This window comes from Callithrix jacchus, chromosome 9 (genome assembly GCF_049354715.1).
Source record: "Callithrix jacchus isolate 240 chromosome 9, calJac240_pri, whole genome shotgun sequence".
Classification (NCBI taxonomy): Eukaryota; Metazoa; Chordata; class Mammalia; order Primates; family Cebidae; genus Callithrix; species Callithrix jacchus.
The window spans coordinates 41,765,526-41,789,027 of NC_133510.1; the positions used below are offsets into that span (position 1 = coordinate 41,765,526).

General features: G+C 38.0%; 1 protein-coding gene, 1 long non-coding RNA gene and 1 other non-coding gene across 3 annotated transcripts in view; 1 reads left to right on the forward strand and 2 right to left on the reverse strand.

The window, feature by feature from the left end:
• The window catches only part of OVCH1 (ovochymase 1), a 70,325-nt gene that overhangs the window by 18,407 nt on the left and 28,416 nt on the right, over positions 1 to 23,502 (forward strand). The window contains 8 exon segments of the mRNA XM_078339012.1: positions 7,217 to 7,350; positions 8,654 to 8,791; positions 8,899 to 9,020; positions 9,790 to 9,889; positions 10,932 to 10,991; positions 10,994 to 11,059; positions 13,773 to 13,847; positions 14,877 to 15,057. Coding sequence (XP_078195138.1) covers positions 7,217 to 7,350; positions 8,654 to 8,791; positions 8,899 to 9,020; positions 9,790 to 9,889; positions 10,932 to 10,991; positions 10,994 to 11,059; positions 13,773 to 13,847; positions 14,877 to 15,057 — 876 coding nt within the window.
• LOC118144558 (U6 spliceosomal RNA) lies at positions 22,197 to 22,303 on the reverse strand. Its single transcript, XR_004729326.3, has one exon. It is a non-coding gene; the product is annotated as a U6 spliceosomal RNA (small nuclear RNA).
• Positions 22,204 to 23,502, reverse strand: part of LOC144577885 (uncharacterized) — a 78,609-nt gene continuing 77,310 nt past the window's right edge. The window contains exon 6 of the long non-coding RNA XR_013522721.1: positions 22,204 to 22,336. This is a non-coding gene — a long non-coding RNA (uncharacterized LOC144577885). The remainder of the gene's footprint in view (positions 22,337 to 23,502) is intronic.

A 23,502-nucleotide genomic window follows, 5' to 3' on the forward strand; every position in this document is an offset into this window, starting at 1 on the left:
GGCTGTTAACAGGTCTAAGGTAAAGACTGTTGAATTTTGGAAAGACAATAAAGTCTGATATGTTAGGTTTTAGGTAAGATTGCTTTGCATTCAGGTGAAGGTGAGACATGGAAGAAGCTAGGATTCATGGCCCATTAGGATTTGTTTTCTTAAATAATAAATTTATGTATGAAAATAAAGGTAATGGATTATGTGTCAAATTATATAAGACTACTATCACAATGTTTCGATATGCTTTTAAAAAAAATATTTTATTGCATTTTAGATTCTGGGGTACATGTAAAGAAGATGCAGGATTATTGCATAGGTATATACATGGCAATGTGGTTTGCTGCTTCCATCCCCATCATCTATATCTGTCATTTCTCCCCATGTTATTCCTCCCCAACTCCCTACCCCACACTATCCCTCCACTAGTCCTCCCCCACAGACCTCAGTGTGTGATGCTCCCCTCCCTGTATACATGTGTTCTCATTGATCAACACCCACCTATAAGTGAGAACATGTGGTGTTTGATTTTCTGTTCCTGTATTAGTTTGCTGAGAATGATGGTTTCCAGGTTTATCCATGTCACTACAAAGGACACAAACTCATCATTTTTTATGGCTGCATAGATTTCCATGGTGTATATGTGCTACATTTTCCCTGTCCTGTCTATCATCAATGGGCATTTGGGTTGGTTCCAAGTCTTTGCTATTGTAAACAGTGCTTCAGTGAACATACACATGCATGTGTCCTTATAATAGAATGATTTCTAATCCTTTGGATACATAACCAGTAATGGGATTGCTGGATCAAATGATATTTCTATTTCTAGGTCCTTGAGGAATCGCCACACTGTCTTCCACAATGGTTGAACTAATTTACACTCCCACCAACAGTGTAAAAGCATTCCTATTTCTCCATATCCTCTCCAGCATCTGTTGTCTCCAGATTTTTTAATGATCTCCATTCTAACTGGTGTGAAATGGTATCTCAATGTGGTTTCGATTTGCATTTCTCTAATGACCAGTGATGATGAACATTTTTTCATATGTTTGTTGGCTTCATATATGTCTTCTTTTGAAAAGTGTCTGTTTATATCCTTTGCCCACTTTTGAATGGGTTTATTTTTTTCTTGTAAATCTGTTTTAGTTCTTTGTAGATTTTGGATATAAGTCCTTTGTCAGATGGGTAGATTGCAAAAATTTTTTCCCATTCCATTTGTTGCCAGTTCACTCTAATGATTGTTTCCTTTGCTGTGCAGAAGCTCTGAAGTTTAATTAAATCTCATTTGTCTATTTTGGCTTTTGTTGCCAATGCTTTTGGTGTTTTAGTCATGAAGTCCTTGCCTATGCCTATGTCCTGAATGGTTTTTCCTAGGGTTTCTTCTAGGGTTTTTATGGTATCAGGTCTTATGTTTAAGTCTTTAATTCATCTGGAGTTAATTTTAGTGTAAGGTGTCAAGAAGGGGTCCAGTTTCTGCTTTCTGCACACTGCTAGCCAGTTTTCCCAACACCATTTAGTAAACAGGGAATTCTTTCCCCATTGCTTGTTTTTGTCAGGTTTGTCAAAGATCAGATGGTTGTAGATGTGTGGCATTGCCTCCAGGGCATCTGTTCTGTTCCATTGATCTATATCTCTGTTTTGGTACCAGTACCATGCTGTTTTGATTACTGTAGCCTTGTAGTATAGTTTGAAATTAGGTAGCATGATGCCTCCAGCTTTGTTCTTTTTGCTTAGGATTGTCTTGGCTATGAGAGCTCTCTTTTGCTTCCATATGAAGTTTAAGGTGGTTTTTTCCAGTTCTGTGAAGAAGGTCATCGGTAGCTTGAGAAGTATAGCATTGAATCTATAAATTACTTTGGGCACTATGGCCATTTTCACAATATTGATTCTTCCTACCCATGAGCATGGAATGTTTCTCCATCTGTTTGTGTCCTCTCTTATTTCCTTGAGCAGTGGTTTGTAGTCCTCCTTGAAGAGGTCCTTTACATCCTTTGTTAGTTGTATTCCTAGGTATTTTATTCTCTTTGTGGCAATTGTGAATGGCAGTTCACTCGATTTGGCTCTCTGTTAATCTGTTATTGGTATATAGAAATGCTTGTGATTTCTGCACATTGATTTTGAATCCTGAGTCTTTGCTGACGTTGCTTATCAGTTTGAGGAGATTTTGGGCTGAGATGATGTCTTCTAAATATACAATCATGTTGTCTACAAATAGAGACAAGTTGACTTCCTCTTTTCCTAATTGAATACCCTTTATTTTCTTTTCTTGCTGAATTGCTCTGGCTAGAACTCCCAATACTATATTGAATAGTTGTGGGAGAGGGCATCCTTGTCTAGTACCAGATTTCAAAGGGAAAGCTTCCAGTTTTTGCCCATTCAGTATGATATTGGCTGTGGATCTGTCATAAATAGCTTTTATTATTTTGAGATTCATTCTGTTGATACCTAGTTTATTGAGAGTTTTTAGCATAAAGGGCTGTTGAATTTTGTTGAAAGCCTTCTCTGCATCTATTGAGATAATCATGTGGTTTTTGTCTTTGGTTCTGTTTATGTGGTGGATTACATTTATAGACTTGCATATGTGGAACCAGCCTTGCATCCCCTTGCATTCATCAAGTAGGATGAAGCCTACTTGATAGTGATGGATAAGCTTTTTGATGTGCTGTTGCAATTGGTTTGCCAGTATTTTATTGAAGATTTTTGCATATACGTTCATGGATATTGGCCTCAAGTTTTCTTTTTTGGTTGAGTCTCGCCAGATTTTGGTATCAGGATGATGTTAGTCACATAAAATGATTTGGGAAGGATTCCCTCTTTTTGGATTGTTTGGAAAAGTTTCAGAAGGAGTGGTACCAGCTCCTCTTTGTATGTCTGGTAGAATTTGGCTGTGAACCCATCTGGACCTGGGATTTTTTTGGTTGGTAAACTAACTATTAATTGCTGCCTCAATTTCAGCCCTTGTAATTGTTCTATTCAGAGTTTCGACTTCTTCCTGGTTTAGTCTTTAGAGTGTGTAAGTGTCCAGGAATTTATTTCTTCCAGGTTTACTGGTTTATGTGCATAGAGTTGTTTGTAGTAATCTCTGATGGTGGTTTGTATTTCTGTGGAATCGGTGGTGATACCCCTTTATTTTTTTATTGCATCTATTTGATAATTCTCTCTTTTCTTTTTTATTAATGGCTAGTGGTCTATTTTGTTGATCTCTTCAAAAAGCCAGCTCCTGGATTTATTGATTTCTTTAAGGGTTTTTTGTGTCTCTGTCTCCTTCAGTTGTGCTCTGATCCTAGTTATTTCTTGTCTTCTGCTAACTTTTGAGGTTTTTTTGATCTTGCTCCTCTAGCTCTTTCAATTTTGATGATAGCATGTTGATTTTAGATCTTTTCTTGCTTCTCATGTGGGCACTTATTGCTATAAAATTTTCCTCCAGACACTGCTTTAAATGTGTCCCAGAGATTCTGGTATGTTGTGTCTTCATTCTCATTGGTTTCAAAGAACATCTTTATTTCTGCCTTCATTTCATTGTTTATCCAGTCAACATTCAGGAGCCAGTTTCCATGACGTTGTGTGGTTCTGAGTTAGTTTCTTAATTCCGAGTTCTAATTTGATTGCACTGTGGTCTGAGAGACTGCTATGATTTCCATTCTTTTGCATCTGCTAAGGAGTGATTTACTTCCAATTATGTGGTCAATTTTAGAGTAGGTGTGATGTGGTACTGAGAAGAATGTATATTCTGTGGATTTGGGGTGGAGAGTTCTGTAAATGTGTATTAGGTTTGCTTGCTCCAGGTCTGAGTTCTAGTCCTGCATATCCTTGTTAATTTTCTGACTCACTGATCTGTCTAATATTGACAGTGGAGTGTTAAAGTCTCCAATTATTATTGTGTGGGAGTCTAGGGCTCTTTGTAGAACATTAAGAACTTGCTTTATATATCTGGGTGCTCCTGTATTGGACACATACATATTTAGGATTGTTAGCTCTTCTTGTTGTGTTGATCCTTTTGCCATTATGTAATGCCCTTCTTTGTCTCTCTTGATTTTTTTTTTTGGTTTAAAGTCTATTTTATCAGAAACTAGGATTGCAACTCCTGCTTTATTTGCTCTCCATTTGCTCGGTAGATTTTCCTCCATCACTTTGTTTTGAGCCTATGTGTATCCTTGGATGTGAGATGGGTTTCCTGGATACAGCACACCAATGGGTTTTCACTTTTTATTCAATTTGCCAGTCTATGTCTTTTGATTGGGATATTTAGCCCATTTACATTTAAGGTTAATATCATTATGTGTGAATTGGATCCTGCCATTTTGATGCTAGCTGGTTGTTTCGCCCATTAGTTGATGCAGTTTCTTTATTGTGTCAACACCCTTTACCATTTGGTACATCTTTGGAGTGGCTGGGACTGGTTGTTCTTTTCTATGTTTAGTGCCTCTTTCAGGAGCTCTTGTAAAGCAGGCCTGGTGGTGAAGAAAACTCTTAGCAATTGCTTGTTCTTAAAGAATTTTATTTTTCCTTCACTTATGAAGTTTAGTTTGGCTGGATATGAAATTCTAGGTTGAAAGTTCTTTCCTTTAAGGATGTTGAATATTGGCTCCCACTCTCTTCTGGCTTGTAGGGTTTCTGCTGAGAGAGCCACTGTGAGTCTGATGGGCTTTGCTTTGTGGGTAACCCAACCTTTCTCTCTGGCTGCCCTTAGCATTTTTTTCTTCATTTCAACCCTGGTGAATCTAATGATTATGTGCCTTTGGGTTGCTCTTCTTGAGGACTATCTTTGTGGTGGTCTCTGTATTTCCTGGACTTGAATGTTGGCCTGCCTTATTAGATGGAGGAAGTTCTCCTAGATAATATCCTGAAGAGTGTTTTCCAGCCTGGATTCATTCTCTCCATCACATTCAGGTACACCTATCAAATGTAGATTAGGTCTTTTCACATAATCCCATATTTCTTGGAGGCTTTGTTCATTTTTTTTTTAACTCTTTTATCTCTAATCTTGCCTTCTCATTTTATTGCATTGAGTTGATCTTCAATCCCTTATATCCTTTCTTCTGTTTGGTCGATTTGGCTATTGAAACTTGTGTATGCTTCACAAAGTTTTTGTGTTGTGTTTTTTAGCTTCATCAATTCATTTATATTCCTCTGTAAGCTGTTTATTCTTATTAGCATTTTATGAAACCTTTTTTCAGGGTTCTTAGTTTCTTTGCATTGGGTTAGAACATGATCTTTTAGCTCAGAGAAGTTTGTTATTATCCACCTTCTGAAGCCTGTTTGTGTCAATTCATCAGACTCATTCTCCATCCAGCCTTGTTCCCTTGCTGGTGAGGAGTTGTGATCCCTTGGAAGAAGAGAGGCATTCTGGTTTGGGGTATTTTCATCCTTTTTGCACTGGTTTCTTCCCATCTTTGTGGATTTATCTACCTGTGGTCTTTGTGGTTGGTGACTTTCAGATGGGGTCTCTGAGTGGATGTCCTTTTTGTTGCTGATGAAGTTATTTCTTTCTGTTTCTTAGTTTTCCTTCTAACAGTTAGCCCCCCCTGCTGCAGGAATGCTGGAGGTCCACTCCAGACCCTGTTTGCCTGGGGATCACCCACAGGGGCTGTAGATCAGTAAGGGTTGCTGCCAGTTTCTTCTTCTGTTATCTTTGTCCCAGAATGATCCCCGCCAGATGTTGGCCTGAGCTCTCCTTTATGAGGTGTCTCTTTGGGTATATGGAGGTTGAGGAGCTGCTTATGGAGGTAGTCTGTCCCTCAGGTTCTGAACTGTGAGCTCCATTGTTCTGTTCATAGCTGCTGGGAAGGTACGTTTAAGTCTGCTGCAGCAGAATGCATAATTGCCTTTTTTTCCTAGTTGCTCTGTCCTGGGAAGGTGGGACTTTATTTGTAAGTTCCTGTCATTCTGCTGCCTTTTTTCAGAGATACCTGCCCAGTGAGGAGGTAGCCTAGTCACAGTCTGCCAGCAGAGGCATTGCTGAGCTGCCATTGGCTCTTCCCAACTGCTGTGTGAACCTCCTTGCAGTTTTGTTTATAGGAGTATAGTTAGAACTGCCTTGGCTATAGCAGTCTGTCTCAGTAATGGCAGACTGGCTGTAATAGTGGTCTGCCTTGGTAATGATGGACTACCTCAGTAATGGCAGTCTGCCTTGGTAGTGGTGGTCTTCCTCTGTAGTGGCAGTCTGCCTCAGTAATGGTGGATGCCCTTTCCCTGACAGAGCTCGACTGTCCTGGGTCCAGCTGTGCTTGCCTGTGAAACTCTCAATCCAGAGCATTTCAGATTGCTGGTGTTTGTGGGAGTGGGACCAGCTGAGTCAGATCACCTGGCTCCCTGTTTCAGCCCCCTGTCTTTCAGTTGAATGGGTGACTCTGTCTCCCAGGCATTCCAGTCACCAGTTGATACAGCACCCAGGTTTGTGTGAGTTTTTGTGCAGAGACCCACTGTGCTGGCTGAAACAGCCATTCTTTGAGACTAATGGTGTTTTTCCACCCAGGAATCTTCTGGTCTATGGGCAATACAAATTTGTTTGGAAATATGGTGATCACTCACCTTCTATGTTTTCACTGGGAACTGCAATCCAGAGCTGTTCCTATTCAGCCATCTTGGATCTCACCTCTCTCTTAAAGACAAAGATTGCTTCAGCAGGACTTCCAAGGGAACTGACCACTGGGCACTGGGTTCTACTTTTCACCTGTTTCTCCTCCATCCACTGAGCCCTGACATGTAGGAACAGCACTACCAAGAGCTCAATTTGCTTTTTAAAATGTTAGTGAAAAGTCACAGCTGACCTTACTGGGAGTTAAAGAGATGACATTGTAACCCAGGGACTATGACTTAGGATGACTTTGGACTTCGTGGCTGTTTAAGGTTAGCATGTACTACATGGTCAATTCATAATTCATTAGAATCATAATTCATAATTCAAGCTCTGGATAAATATGAAAATTGGGCCAATAGCTGAATTTTGGGTTTCTTCCATTTATAGATCAAAATTCTAGTATTTTATAACAAAATGAAATTTAAGGGGTGGTTTCTGGTCATTCTCCAATTAACACCCATCTATTTATCAGATAAATGTTAGCAATTTGAGCACAAACAAATTTTTCTCACAGAAAATGTTCTATTGCCTTTTATCTTCTAATATTATATAAAATTGTATTTTTGAGCTAAAGCCACAGGTATTAGATTTTATTTATCAAATTTGACTCTGCCTTTTATTATATTTTTTCACCTTCCTCTACCCCAGCTTATATATTTGGAAGATAATAGTACCAGAAGATAAAATTATCTTGCTAAAATTTACAAGTTTAGACACGGAAAAGCAAGTTGGATGTGATCATGACTATGTATCTTTACAATCAAGCAATGGAGTGCTTATTAGTAAGTATGTTACATTTGTTTTTATTTATCATTTTAGAGTATCTAAAAGACCCAAGAGAAACTAAAAGATCTAAAATAAAATTTCTGGCATCTGCTTATGGAGATTCTTTATTTCTTTACTATCCTAATAAACTTGCTTTTACTTTACTCAAGAAAATAAAAAAATAAAATTTCTGTACCCAGGGCAATCATCCTATTGTACATACTATTCCTTTCTAGAAGGGTTAAGGGGAGGATAAGTAAGAGTGGGGACAGTGAACAGCACACTGACCATTCTCTTCAGGGTTTACTAAGTTGGACACCAGATACCACATTTATTTCTCAAGTTCAATAACAGTATTGAATGTAATTGATGTCGCAGTTGTCAGAAACTTCCTTTTGAGGCAATTTTTTAATCACGAAAGTGGGTACATGTTTACCAAATTTGGTAAATACACATGAGCAAAATGAAGAAAATATAAACCATTCATAACCCCGTCACCTAGAGATAATCTCTATTAGCACTGTGACATGTATCTATTTACACATATACTTTGAATTTTACATTGTTTGATATAATTTTTTTCTCATAACACGATCATTCAATTTCTTTTATTGAATACCTCTTTAAGCATAAACAAAACCGATATATCTAATTTTGTTGAAATACTACATGTTAAACATGATAGAAGATCTCCACAGCTGCTATAGACCTTGATCTCTAGGTCTTCACAAGACCAACAGTTAGAACAAACATCTCTTCATACACATTTGACAGAAAGCTATAGACAAAGTGTTGTGCTAGGCGTTATAATATTTATTGACTAAATTATTTCATGCTCAGGCCTGCTATTTACACAGTAATTATTCTTTCAGCCAGTCATTTGTTAAAAATTACCTGTATATAAGCTATCATACTAGGTACTGGACATTTTTCAAGAAAAAGAACTCTGCCCAAATAGTTTGTAGTTTGAGGTAATCAAAGGTGTAACACAGAGAATGCTGTTAGAACAGGGAATGTGCTGCGATGATTCAGAAAAGGTGGCTCTTATTTCCAGTGGTTGTCTGGTAGAGTTTACGGGAGAGCTGAACTTTGAGTTAGGCCCCGAAGAGTGAGTAGAATTTGGACATGTGAGATGGGGTGAGAAGGCGAATGGAATAGCAAAGTCACTGAAGCAGGGAATGTGGAATGATTAAAGGACCACTAAAGAGCTTAGTGTGTTTAGACCAGAGAGCTTGTAGAAGATGACGAAAAAAACCAAACACGTGTAAATTTCCACCACTTCTTAGTAATGTTATTTTACTTTCCTTGTCTTCTTTTAAGGTAAGGTCTGTGGAAATATATTGCCTTCACCATTGCTGACAGAGACCAGTAAGGCCATGATTGCATTTGTTTCTGATACAGAAGACAGTGGCAGTGGCTTTGAGCTGACTTTTACTGCTGTACAGAACTCAGAAGCAGGTGAGTGTTTCATGTGTTTACTTCCCTGTCATTTTCCCTTGATGTGGGGATGAGGAGGAGGAAATGCCTTTGGCCATTCACTTTGAATTTCCCCAATGCTTCCACAGGGTCAGGTTGTGAGAGTGTGGTTGTATTGGCAGAAGGGACAATTCACTCTGCCAAGTATCCTGATTTGTATTCCAGTAATGTAAGGTGTCATTGGTTCATTTATGCTCCAGAGAATACATTATAAAGGTAGGCAACTGAGAAATCACTTTACTTCATAGAGAATTTAGTTACATTAGTTAGGCATAACTTAATTCATCTCAATGGTTAAACTGCCATTATGACTAGAAGTTTTTGCCATTTGCCATTTTTTTTTTTACTCTGAAAATTAATTGGGTGTGTGTAGTTTTGAAGACTTTCAGTGGTTTAAAAGTGTACACAACAAAAAGTAAGGCTCCTCCTCAGATTCCCATCCTACCGCTAGAGGCAAACACTGATAACTTACTACAGTGTCCTTGGGAGGTATTTTGAGCTTTACTAATGTACATGCATGCGTGCGTGTGTGTGTGTGTGCATGTACATATGCTGCTTGGCAATGTCTTGTTCACTGAAAAATATCTTGAAGATCTTTCCAGATGAGCCCAGAGAGATCTTTTTAATAACTGCATAAAATATTGTATGATATGTCAGAACATGTTAAACTAGCTCCCTATTAACAGATGTTTACTGAGTTTCCAGTCTTTGCTCATATCAGCCATGGTGTCATGAATATCTGCCAGCGTCTTTGGACACATGCAGTTACGTATATGTCTCAGAAGCAGACTTGCTTGCTCAAAGGGTTTGCTCATTTAAACCTGGTAGTCATTGCCAAATTGCCTTTCAAAGAGACTGCAGTTATTTACATTTCTATGTGAAGCATATCAGAATGTGACAAGCAGCCTTTAAATACACAGAGGAAAATCCTTTAAGCTTCTCTCCTCCTCTTTGAACGTTTCTCTCCTTATGTTTCATTTGTACAGTTGGCATTTGAGGACTTTACTGTTGAATTTAGTCACAACTGTAATTATGATGCTGTTGTGATTTTTGCTGATTCTGAAGAAGAGCACAAGTTAGGTAGGTAGCAGTCATCCTTTAAATATGAAAGTGTTAGACTAATCAGAGTAATTGCAACATCAGCTGGCTTCCTTGGGTACCATAAGGTAGAGTGAGAATGTGAATTTCTTGCTCTAGAAACTCAGAATGCCATACTTTAGCTTTAAAACTCATAAGCCAGCAACTAATTCACCAGTAAAGTTTTTAATGGAAATGTGCAAAACGTAAAGATTATTTTAGACTATATGTAAGGTGAAAAGGCAGTCCGAAGAGAAAGGATAAAATGGTAACAGTGAGTAAATTTTTGTCAGTTATTTAAGATAAATTTTAAAGCTTCTTCTTTCTGTATGAATTTCTTCTGTTATTGATATTTTGGTATTTGTGTCAGAGAAAAGTAACCAAAAGCCATAATTTCTATGTGGGTCTGACAATTAATTTTAAGATATTCAAAACTTCAAATATACTTTTAGTTGTGACCTGACAATTTACTGAGTATGAAGAATTAACATCCAGCCCTCTAACCACTTTTTTAAGACCTAGTATTTGTCCTTCAGGTAGGGGTTTGTGTGGGTAAGAGGCCAGGTTTATAGATGGACTTGTAATATTTATTTAGACATTAAGGGCAGGTTAGTGAGAGCACAATGCCATGATTCTGCAGAACAGTGCATGTATAGTGTGAGGTTTCCGTGAAAGTGACTTCAAGTGTTACCTTTCTAATCAAGTATTCTTATATCCTGTTTGGAAAAAGGAATACACAAACATGGGTGTTTTCTTTTCGTAACCCACCTCTTACTGTCTGCAAAGTAATAACCAGTTGAGTTTCTATGCATGCTGGAAATAAAATGTCCTTATTTATGGAGCTTTTTCTGTGCAGTTAAAATTACAGTGCATTGTTATTATGAAACTAACATTTAATTCTCATGTGAATGTAAGGGTGTGTACACAAGTAAAAGTTGGAGAAAACTAAAGTAGTTGATTAGAAAATTAATTGGGTGATATTTTATTCTGTGTTCTGACTTTTTAAAATAATAACTATAAATCAAACTTCCCTAAAACTTTTCAGCTAACCTTTGTGGAATCTTGACCATCACTTCAATATTCAGTTCTAGTAACATGATGGTAACACATTTAAAAGTGATGGTATAAATTGTTTCCAAGGCTTTAAGGCTAGATTCACCTTTTTGCCCTCAGGTGAGCATAGACACTTGTGTATTAAGGACTTTTGCTTATGAAAATGGTTACAGGGAAGATAATTTAGCCATCTTTACCTAAATGTAGGCTATCAATCCCTTTTGTAAGCATAACGAAAATGCAGATTTCTGGGTCCACCCCCAGAGACATAGCTTCTGTAGATCTGGGATGAGGCACAGGAATCTGTGCTTTAGGATACACCTTAGGTAATGCTCAAGAAATGGCATCCACGGAAACATGAAGATTCCACGTACCACATAGAGAAAGAAGAGAATTAGGTTTAAAGTATTCTGAAATGAGATTGGCTCCATTTTGCCAAGTTAGAGGGGTTTGAAGAATTAGTAGGTATCCCAGCATTCTGGAAGATAAAGTACAAGTTATTCAGACAAAAAGAATATCATATGCAAAAACCCTAACAAAAGAGAATGGACAATGTATAAGAAAACTTCAAATAACTCAACATGGTTTGAGTTTTGGAGGGAATAATAGAAAAGGCAGGATTTAGATCATGTTGAACATGAGGCACTAAATTATAAGTGCCAGAGTAATAGGATAGCTAGCTAACATGTATTGATTACTCGCTCTGTAGCAGGTATTGACTAAGCATTTCACATGCATTATCTCATATATTCCTCCTTACATACATAGGAGCTATGTGCATTGCTCTCCTTTCACCAGTGAGGGAACTGAGGCACTGTTTACGATAGCAAAGACCTGAAACCAACCCAAATGCCCATCAATGATAGACTGAACAAAAAAATGTGGCACATATACACCATGGAATACTATGCAGCCATAAAAAATGATGAGTTCGTCCTTTGTTAGGGACATGGATGAATCTGAAAACTATCATTCTCAGCAAACTGACATAAGAACAGAAAATCAAACACCACATGTTCTCACTCATAGGTGGGTGTTGAACAATGAGAACACATAGACACAGGGAGGGGAGCATCACACACTGGGGTCTGTTGAGGGGGACTACAGGAGGGACAGCATGAGGTAGGGAGGTTGGGGAGGGATAACATGGGGAGAAATGCCAGATATAGGTGACAGGGATGATGAGGGCAGCAAACCACATTGCGTTATATGTACCTATGCAACAATCCTGCATGATCTGCACAGGTACCTCAGAACCTAAAGTACAATAATGAAACAAAAAGTTGAGTAATATTCCCAAAGATGCACACCTGGCAAGAGGTAGAGTCAGAACTTGGTCTCTCTGACTCCAGAGTAATCTGGACGATTATTAATGAACTTAAATGCAAGAAAAGTACTGAAAAAAATCTTTGTAAAGAATTTATTCTAGATGTATTGTTTGATTATATTTATTGTGGAGATGGAGTATATGAAGAAAGACAAGTCCAGTATTACAGTTCTCTTAGAGGGATAGACATATATAGACACACACACACACACACACACACATATATATATATATATATATGTATTTGTATCTTTATGTATATCTATATACATATACATATCTATATATCTATATAGAGATCTCTCTATATACACATATATAGAGAGATCTCTCTATATACACATATATAGACACACACACACACACACACACATATAGAGATCTCTCTATATATATACATATATATCACTATATAGATTTTCTCTGTCACTCTATATATGTCACTATAGAGAGATTATATATATATACACATATCTATCTATAGATATATATACATATATAGAGAGAGCATCTCCTCTCTATAGGGACATGTGTGTGTGTGTGTGTGTGTGTGTGTATGGAGAGAGAGAGAGAGAGGAGTTTATTATTAACTTACACAGTCACAAGGTCCCTCAATAGACTATCTGCAAGCTGAGGAGCAAGGAGAGCCAGTCCCAACCTGGAGTCCAATGTTCGAGGGCTGGAAGCATCCAGCATGAGAGAAAGATGTAGGCTGGGAGGCTAGGCTTGTCTATTTCATGGTTTTCTGCCTGCTTTATATTAACTGAAAGCTGATTAGATTGTGCCCACCACATTAAGGGTGGATCTGCCTTCCCCAGCTCACTGACTCAAATGTTAATTTCTTCTGGCAACACCCACACAGACACACGAGGATTAATACTTTGTATACCTCAATCCAATCGACACTCATTATTAACTTTCCCAAGTATGATTTTCAGGATCCTAGCATGAGTGGTGAGGTGAATGGTAGAAGCCACTAGATGATAGAGAAATGTAAGAACAAGACCATATTGACTGTCAAAATCACTTAGTACAATTTAAGACATGTAGATATTAGCTTGTGGGAAATTCAAGTGGGGATATCTAAAAGTCTTAGGTCTAGGATTCAGGAAAGAGATTTAGACTGAAGAGAGAAATTTGGAAGTCATCTACATGTTGATGAATAAAAATAGAATAATGAACATTACCTTGGCAATATCTTTTCAGGCTAAACAATGAGATCCTGAAAAAAAAAAGACAATGAAAACAGATAACCATTGATATATAAGGAAAACTATGAAATTAGTATCAGGAAGCCAGGGAAGGAAGAAGTGCTTAAAAGAGCCAGATGCAGCAGGAATATTAAGAGATGCAAGAAATCGCATCTCTGGGATCTGGCATCTAGTGTATGAATGGTGATGTTAGTGAGATCTACAGAAAGTGGCTTTATGTTTTACCAGGGTAAGCAAGTGGGGTCAGTTAGTGTAGCTTCTCTAATTCTTTTCAGTTAATTTTTTTTTCTTCTAGAGTCTTCCAACAAAACTGAAGCAACACCAACTCCCCAAACCAATCCTGTATCTACTGCAAAAGCTATTCTGCAGGGTGAGTTGATAGCATATTATTACTATCTGTTTAATCTCATTTATTCATTAACTAGACATCTCTTTTGGAAGTCCTTATCTTATATTTGTTATAACACCACAGTGAAGATGAATAAGTCTTAATATTTAGGTTAATAAAACTTCCTAAGTTTATTTGGGTTTATAGTTAGACTCGTAAATAGAGGCAAGAACAAATACGCTTTACATTAGGAAGAAAAGGGTATAATGCAATCTTTTGTCCTCATCTATTTCTTTACAAACTTAATATCTAAAATGACTTCTAGGGTCAGAGTGGGACAAAGGGAGAAAACAAAGGTTTTTTGTTTTTTTTGTTTTAAATTTGCACTGGCATCTTTTAATTTCCTTATGCTCTATGGCATCTAGGCAAATACTATGATCCCTCATTGTTCCACATGCATGGGTTGAATATGTTCAAGAAAGTTGCACAAGGAGCTATTAGAGGAGAAAATACCCACTTCTTGTGGGGTGGGGGGTTGGAGAAGGCTTCCAAGAGATTAACACTTGAGCTGTGGGTCTTACCAATTCCTGATAAGAGAACAGCATTTAGATGCCAAAACAAATGTAATATGTTTGAAGATTGATATGTGGATTCATACAATGAGAACAAGAACTAAAACAAGATACAGTAAAGAACCTTATGTACTGGGCTAACAAACTTGAAATTTTCCTACTAGAATGTAAGTCCCATGAGGGGCCAGTATTTTTATCATTTGTTCCATTCCACCAATGTTTAGAACAGTGCCTAGCAAATAGCAAGCACTAAATAAACGTTTGCTAAATGAATAAATAAAATTCTGTAGGTACCTAAAATTCTGATTGCCTATCATAGTCACCTTGGCAGGCCTCTTCAAATCAGATTTTTCAGTGGTTGGTGAGTTTTGGGAATCAGTATTGTTATAAATCCCATCTGATGTTTCATAATCACTGTTATTAACTATGGCAATCTATTAGAGGAATGTGTTCCAAATTACTGAAACCTTATGGGTTGTTGGTTTCATCTTTACGGTAGATGTCTGTGGCATCCCTCCATTTAGTTTCCAGTGGCTTTCCAGAAGAATTGCAGGAGGGGAAGAAGCCTGCCCCCACTGTTGGCCATGGCATGTGGGTCTGAGGTTTCTAGGTGATTACCAATGTGGAGGTGCCATCATTGACCCAGTGTGGATTCTGACTGCAGCCCACTGTGTGCAATCGTGAGTGAAACTGGTATTTTAACAACCAATTTAGCACATGCATGTATAAGCAATGCCGTAGGCTAACTACTAAGATCATCTAGACTATTCTAAAGTGAGAATCTTCTTTCGGTATTTATCCTGCATAGCCATCTAGCTTCTATTTAAAAAATGTCAGTGAAGAAAAAGTTCATCAAATCTTGACTGCTCATCCCATTTACAGAGATCTCTTATTATGTTGAGCTGAAGTCTGCTTCCTGATTGCAGAAATCCATTGGTCTAATTGTACTGTAGTTCCAAAACCTAAGTTGGTTTCTTCTTTCACATAATAGTTATTCCTATATTTGAAGACTCTTCTCACATTTCTCTTTAGTTTACTCTTTAAGCTAAGTGCTCATAGTTCCACTGTTGGTTCTTAGTAATTCAGATGCCTTACCATGCAAGGCACCTTCCACTAGATTGGTTTAGGATTGTTCTTTGAAAATATGGATCATCTCAGTGGAGAGCACAATAGAATAACCTACAACTTGATTATTGCATGACTGGGGAACTAAAATTTAGTTAATATTTAAATGTTCTTAAATAGTGAAGTATTCCATGATATGAAATAATATACATATTTGTGGTTTAAAGAATAGTTATTAATGTTAAATGAACATTTGTATTCCCAGTCTCCAGTTTAGGAAGAATCTTTATACTTACCTTTTTAGACCCCTTAGAATCCCTCTTAGAAATACTATGCTAAATTTACAAGGGAGAAAACTAACAAACCCATCAAAAAGTGGGCAAAGGATATGAACAGACACTTCTCAAAAGGAGACATTTATGTGGCCAACAAACATATGTAAAAAAGCTCAATATCACTTGTCATTAGAGAAATGCAAATCAAAACCACAATGAGATACCATCTCACACCCGTTAGAATGGCAATTATTAAAAAGTCAGGAAACAATAAATGCTGGCAAGTCTGTGAAGAAATAGGAATGCTTTTACACTGTTGATGGGAATGTAAATTAGTTTGAACATTGTGGAAGACAGAGCGGTGATTCCTCAAGGATCTAGAATCAGAAATGTCATTTGACCCAGCAATCCCATTACTGGGTATATACTCAAAGGATTATAAATCATTTTACTATAAAGACACATACACACATATGTTTATTGCGGCACTATATACAATAGCAAAGACTTGGAACCGATCCAAATGCCCATCAATGATAGACCGTATAAAGAAAGTGTGGCACATATTCACCATGGAATACTCTGCAGCCGTAAAAAAGGATGAGTTCATGTCCTTTGCAGAGACATGGGAAGCTGGAAGCCATCATTCTCAGCCAACAAATGCTGGAACAGAAAACCAAACACCACATGTTCTCACTCATAAGTGTGAGCTGAACAGTGAGAACACATGGACATAGGGAGGGGAACATCACACACCAGGACACAGGAAAGGGAACAACACGAGGTGGGGGAAAAGGGGAGAGAGAGCATTAGGACAAATACCTAATGCATGTTGGGCTTAAAACCTAGATGACAGTTGATAGGTGCAGCAAATCACCATGGCGCCTGTATACCTATGTAACAAACCTGCACATTCTGCACATGTATCCCAGAACTTAAATATTAAAAAAAAAAATCAAAAGAGAAAAAAATGCTATGCTAAATTTCTTAAATTCCCTTAAACAGCATATCATTTGTTTTTTCTTGATTTTGATCTTTATGTAACAGAACTGCCGTTTATATTCTTGTGTCTTACTTTATCCTCACAATACCTTGTGTAGATTAAGCCATATGACTGTGTGTAATTTGTTTTCAGTTCAGACTAGTTAAAGCAATCCTTTGTGGGTACGTTCTGGGCACTGGTATTTTTGAAAAGCTTCCCAAATGATTCTAATGTGCTGAGCGTCAAGAAGCACTCTCTGTCTCTCTCTGTCACAGACTGAAATGCAGTAGCATGATCTAGCCTTACCTCAGGGGATCCTCCCACCTCAGCCTTCTGAGCAGCTGGGACTACAGACACATGCTACCATGCCCCTAATTTTTTTTTTTTTTTTTTTTGTAGACATGGTGTCTTGCTATGTTGCGCAGACTGGTCAAGCAATCCTTTACCAAAGTACTGGGACTACAAGCATGACCCACTGTGCCCCACTTCCCTAACCCCTTCTTGACCATTTATTTCCCTGCCTGCTCCCAGTAGGCTGGCCTCATGGGCCTTTCTGCTACTTAGACATGCTGAGCTCATTCCTGTCTCAAGGTCATGGTACTTGCTGCTTCAGGACAGCTCATGTTTAGTTGTCAGGTTTCCTCAGACTCTTCTTGGCTGTAAGCTTCTAGGACTATTCTTGGTCATTTTGAGGAGATCTTATCTGATTGTTTGTAAATTGTCCTTCAGTTTCGTTTGTCTGAAATTTTTGTCAAGGTTTTACTAGCATTATGGATTTTGGGGAGGAAGACAACAAAAGTAACATACTATTTTTCTCATATATCAAGGGTACATAAAGTCAGCATGACTTATCACGGATGTTAACCTTGACCATCTGGCTGAGGTAGTGTTTACCAGGTTTCTCTAATGTAAAGTTACATTTTCCCCCCTTTCCATATTTACTCTTGGGAAACAAGTCAGTAAAGGTGGCCCACATTGAAATTGTTCTATCTTTGGCCATCGTGAGCTCTTCCAGAGCTCAAGATCAGCGTTTGGCTTCTGTGTCTCTTTGACACACCCTCATCCTTTTGTCATTCTGCAAGTTGCTCCAGGTCTGTCTTGTGTATTTCCTACTTAGTTCTAGCACCAGCCACTTTTCCAAGGAGCCATGGTTCATTTTATTGGAGAATGTTATGATAAATCATGATCTGATGTTGGGTATACTAGTTGCTAGTAGCACGTTATTGGTTCTAGGCTTTTTCAGCAGACAGAGCTAGAAGATATAGGTATGTATACTATCCCATGTATATAAATCTATCTGTCTATATCTATATTAAGCTAAATGTGAGTTCATATGATATTTTCAACTCTAATTCAGTACCACCTGGTTTTGTTTAGGTCTCCTCCTCTTTACAAAAACAACTTATTTTTGTAAGAATTCTATCAAAGTGCATTGAATGTACCATGGAAAAGATGTCTCAGGTGTAGCTGATTAATTTGAGAAGATTAATGTATTAAAAAAAATATTAGTATTGAGTACAGAGACACAGAAAAAGTTTTGGTAGATTCCCTTTTCAAATTATATGGTCTATTCTGAAATTTATGTGATGAGCCATGACACCTTGCAGCAAGATACAGAATGTAACAAAACTATTTTTCCCAAGATAGATACTCAACTTGATGAATCAGTTGAAATTAATAAACAGCTGTAAGTGTTTGAGAGCCACATGTTAGTCACAAAAATGATTTGTATTTAATTTTATTTGTGACTTCTTAATTTCTTTAACAATATGTATTATAATAGTAATGCTTTTGGGGGAAAAAAGGCAGTTAGAGAAGGTTATCAACAAGAGCCTAAACTACCCCTCCATTTTCCTATCATACTTTTTCTCTAGATGTCATCAAGAATGGTTTAATTGTCTGATTTTCCACTAATATTTAAACATACATGCATATATCTTTATAGTATTTGTATATATCACATACAGTTTTATTTTTGCATATAACATTATGTCTTACATTTATACTGGTATGGTGAATGTCTGTGTGCCACAGTTTTTAACTCTTCACAGTTGCCTAATTTATTTGACCAGTGAAATATCTTTTTAAATCTAATCCTTGAAGTGTGTGGATCTTTACATCAGGAGTGTGCTAATATGCCAGTGTAACAAAAGCCCTATATCCCATGTGTGCCCTGCCTTTATGGGAACTCTTCATCTGACTTCTTTACAAACTCATTTCTCCCTGGCTCATCTTCATCAACCTTGTAGACATCTAAGATTCTACTTTCTGTTGAAGGGGTTTTCCAAGTATCCAAATCTATTGGGAAGTGGAGTTTTCCACGTGGAAAAAAAGGCAGTTTAGGGAAATATGCAAAACCTGGGAACTGAGATAGACTTCATTTTTGCTAAATGTCACCAACTGCCACACAAGCTGACATTGTTGGGTACTACTCCAAAGACAATCAGGAGAGTTGACATCATACCACCACCCAGATAGCTTCCCTGGCACCGGTTGACCCTAGGATTAATTCTCAAACTTCAGCATACTCCAGAATCACCTGGAGAGTTTGATTCTTTAAGTCTTGTATGGGGCCTGAGAAATTCCTGGGGGTGGTGGTCCACACCAGGAAAACCTGGTGTTCACATCTTGTTAATTCCACACAGGTTTTTGTGCTCACTGGGACTTTTAACTTACTTTAGGCAACCAAGCTCACTCTGCAGTTATTATGTATCTGACTCTTTCTAAAACTTACATTACTACTTAAACTTCAGTGACCCTTTCTGTGACAAAGCCTTTCTTTCTTCCATAGCAGTAAGTGACACATGCCCCATTGTTGGGTTGGGGATAAGACCTTAAGCCTATAAAAGATGAAATTTTATATGGGAGAGGGGAAAGGAATGGTAAAGAAATCTATCAGTTGATACCTTGAGCTGTTTTCCCACTGTTGTAAAAATCTCAAGCTTTGTGGTGTCATAAAGTGTCTGCGGCTTTGTCATGGTTCTCCATTAAACTGAAGGATATTTGATGATTGTACATGTAAAACATCACAAGAAACTGTGGTCTACATTGTCAACCCTACCATCATTTTTGTAACTTCACTGTATTGTATACACTCTCTTTTATATAAAGATGTGGGGTAGATTTAAGAAGTTTGTTTCTTCACTACCAAGTAATTATTTAGAGGGTGACTTTGAAAAAGTTTAATCCTTCCATTAGTGTGCATAGCAGATAATAAGAATGATAATGGCTACCATTATGGAGTCATTACCATCTACCAGGTACTTGCCAAGCACTTCACTTGAGTTAGCTCCCTTAATAAAGGCATATTGAAACATGAGTAAGTCAAACCCATCATGCAAGGAATTGAAATGAGCACGGTTATGACTCAGGAGAAGGTGCCTACACATATCAAAAATCTTTACCTAAATTTTCTCCGGTCTGGGAACAAGCTGCAGTCCTTTTTTTTTTCCTCTTGTGCTCAGTCACCCTGTTTTTGAGGGCTCTTTTCTCTACACCATCGTTCTCAACTTATGTTGGGGAAAATATCTTGAGCAGAATACAATGGGAAAAGAGTCTCAACCCATTTCTGTTCAAAATTCATTTTTATCCCTTCCTGTCTGAACAAAAACTCTATGGAATCAACACCAATGAGCTCTGTGGGGAAAAAGAACAACCGGCTCCCTTCGCTCTGCTGGAAGCTGAAGGATGCGAGGCCCCTCTGTAGTAGTGCATAGAATTCTAGCTTTTTTCCTCCTTTCTCTGGATATTAGGCTCAGAGAGTATACTGTGTCTCTATGTGAATATGGACAGTTAGCATTCACCAACATGTTTCTGTCTACTTTCTCTTGTTTTAAAAAAGAAAAAAAAATGGGGTTATAGAAGGTCAGCAAAGGGTGAGTTTGAGATGCTTGGGTGAGTTAAGTGGGCATTTTGACAACATGGCTTCTTCTTTGGCGTGTTTGTGATGGTTAACAGACATCCTTGCAGTTTAAGATGACACTTTTAGAATAAATTCTCTCCTAATGATGACTTGAGCCCTGCCACTCAATGGGAGACTCAGCAGAACCTGAGGGGTCGTCTTTGGAATTGACATTCTCTATTGAAATTTTGTTCCTGTTCATTTTTTTTTTTTTATTTTTTATTGGATTTTAGGTTTTGGGGTACATGAGCAGAGCATGCAAGACAGTTGCGTAGGAACACAAATGGCAGTGTGCTTTTCTTTCCTTCTCCCCTTCACCCATATTTGGCATTTCTCCCCAGGCTATCCCACCCCACCTCCCCCTCCCACTGGCCCTCCCCTTTTCCCCCCAATAGACCCCAGTGTTTAGTACTCCCCTTTCTGTGACCATGTGTTCTCATTTTTCATAACCCGCCTATGAGTGAGAATATGCGGTGTTTCATTTTCTGTTCTTGTGTCAGTTTGCTGAGGATGACGTTCTCCAGATTCATCCATGTCCCTACAAATGACACAAACTCATCATTTCTGATTGCTGCATAATATTCCATGGTGTATATGTGCCACATTTTTCCAATCCAGTCTATTATCAATGGGCATTTTGGTTGATTCCAGGTCTTTGCTATTGTAAACAGTGCTGCAATGAACATTCGTGTACATGTGTCCTTATAGTAGAACGATTTATAGTCTTTTGGATATATACCCAGTAATGGGATAGCTGGGTCAAATGGAATTTCTATTTCTAAGGCCTTGAGGAATCGCCACACTGTCTTCCACAATGGTTGAACTAATTTACACTCCCACCAACAGTGTAAAAGTGTTCCTTTTTCTCCACATCCTCTCCAGCATCTGTTGTCTCCAGATTTTTTAATGATCGCCATTCTAACTGGCGTGAGATGGTATCTCAGTGTGGTTTTGATTTGCATCTCTCTGATGACCAGTGACGATGAGCATTTTTTCATATGATTGTTGGCCTCATATATGTCTTCTTTCGTAAAGTGTCTGTTCATATCCTTTGCCCACTTTTGAATGGGCTTGTTTGTTTTTTTCCTGTAAATCCGTTTGAGTTCTTTGTAAATTCTGGATATCAGCCCTTTGCCAGATGGGTAAACTGCAAAAATTTTTTCCCATTCTGTTGGTTGTCGATTCACTCTAGTGACTGTTTCTTTTGCCATGCAGAAGCTGTGGAGTTTCATTAGGTCCCATTTGTCTATTTTGGCTTTTGCTGCCAATGCTTTTGGTGTTTTGGTCATGAAGTCCTTGCCTACTCCTATGTCCTGGATGGTTTTGCCTAGATTTCCTTCTAGGGTTTTTATCGTGCCAGGTCTTATGTTTAAGTCTTTAACCCATCTGGAGTTAATTTTAGTGTAAGGTGTTAGGAAGGAGTCCAGTTTCTGCTTTCTGCACATGGCTAGCCAGTTTTCCCAACATCATTCATTAAACAGGGAGTCCTTTCCCCATTGCTTGTTTTTGTCAGGTTTATCAAAGATTGTACGGTTGTAGATATGTTGTGTTGCCTCCGGTGCCTCTGTTTTGTTCCATTGGTCTATATCTCTGTTTAAAAATATGGAACGCTTCACGAATTTGCATGTCATCCTTGCGCAGGGGCCATGCTAATCTTCTCTGTATCGTTCCAATTTTAGTATATGTGCTGCCGAAGCGAGCACTCCTGTTCATTTTTAAATTTTCTTTTTGTTTCACTGGAAAGGAAAGATGATGCTTAGTTTTAAACATTGAAAGTGTACAAGTTGCTTTGTTACAATAAAACTAAATATGTACACACACACACACATACACACACACACACACACAATTTTACCGTTGAATGAGGTATGTTGAAAAAGAATTTCAGTAATGTTACTTTTACTGAAGACACTGTATTAAAAAAAATGGAATAATTAGTCTCCAAGTAGAAGTTATGGTATATTGGTGGCAGTAGAGGATTTCTTCCCTCAGACACTTTTTCATCTAGAGATCTTGATATGGTAAATTAATAGATAATTTATTCAAACTTTTTAATATCATTTTGAGGTATATCAAGTATACAGAACTTTTCACAAAATGAACATCCACGTAACCAACACCCAGTTAGAGAAACAAAATACTAGTACCCAGCAGCCACTGTCGTGCCTCTTTCAGTCACCACTCCCCTAAAAGTAATCAGCACCCTGATTTCTAATGCAATAGTTGAGTTTTGCCAATTTTTAAACTGATAAATCTTTTTTAACTTCCGTTTCATAATTCTGATTTAATAAAAGATGAAAATCTGAGACATGACCCAGTGAGATCATAGTTTGGCAATTTTGAACGTTAAAATATAGACCAGAAGCTGCCTTGTCACAGACATAATTTTTAAAAATATGCTCATAACATCACTGTGAAATTAAAATAAGCTTTAATTATTTTCATTTTTCCTCCACAACCTAGAAAAGACTGCTGATATTTGGTAAGGTCTCCAATGACACTTTATGGCTAAAAGAAAGGGGCACGATACATGATCGAGAGCCCCTCTTCACATAGATCAGAGAGTGTGATGTGGCTTCCCTGGTAGGGAGATTGCAGAGGCAGTCGGACAGGGGACTGTTGCCTTGCTGAACTGAATGGTCCATGTTAGTAGGACTAGATGTTGGTAGGGTGGTTTCCCCCATGCTGTTCTCATGATAGTGCATTCTCAAAAGATCTGATGGTTTAAAAGTATGTGGCTTCCTTTGCTCTCTCTCTCTCTCTGTCTCCTGCTTTGCTGTGATAAGACATGCTTGCTTCCCCTTTGCCTACAGCCATGATTGTAAGTTTCCTGAGGCCTCCCGAGCCATGTGGAACTGTGAGTCAGTTAAACCTCTTTTCTTCATAAATTACCCAGTCTCAG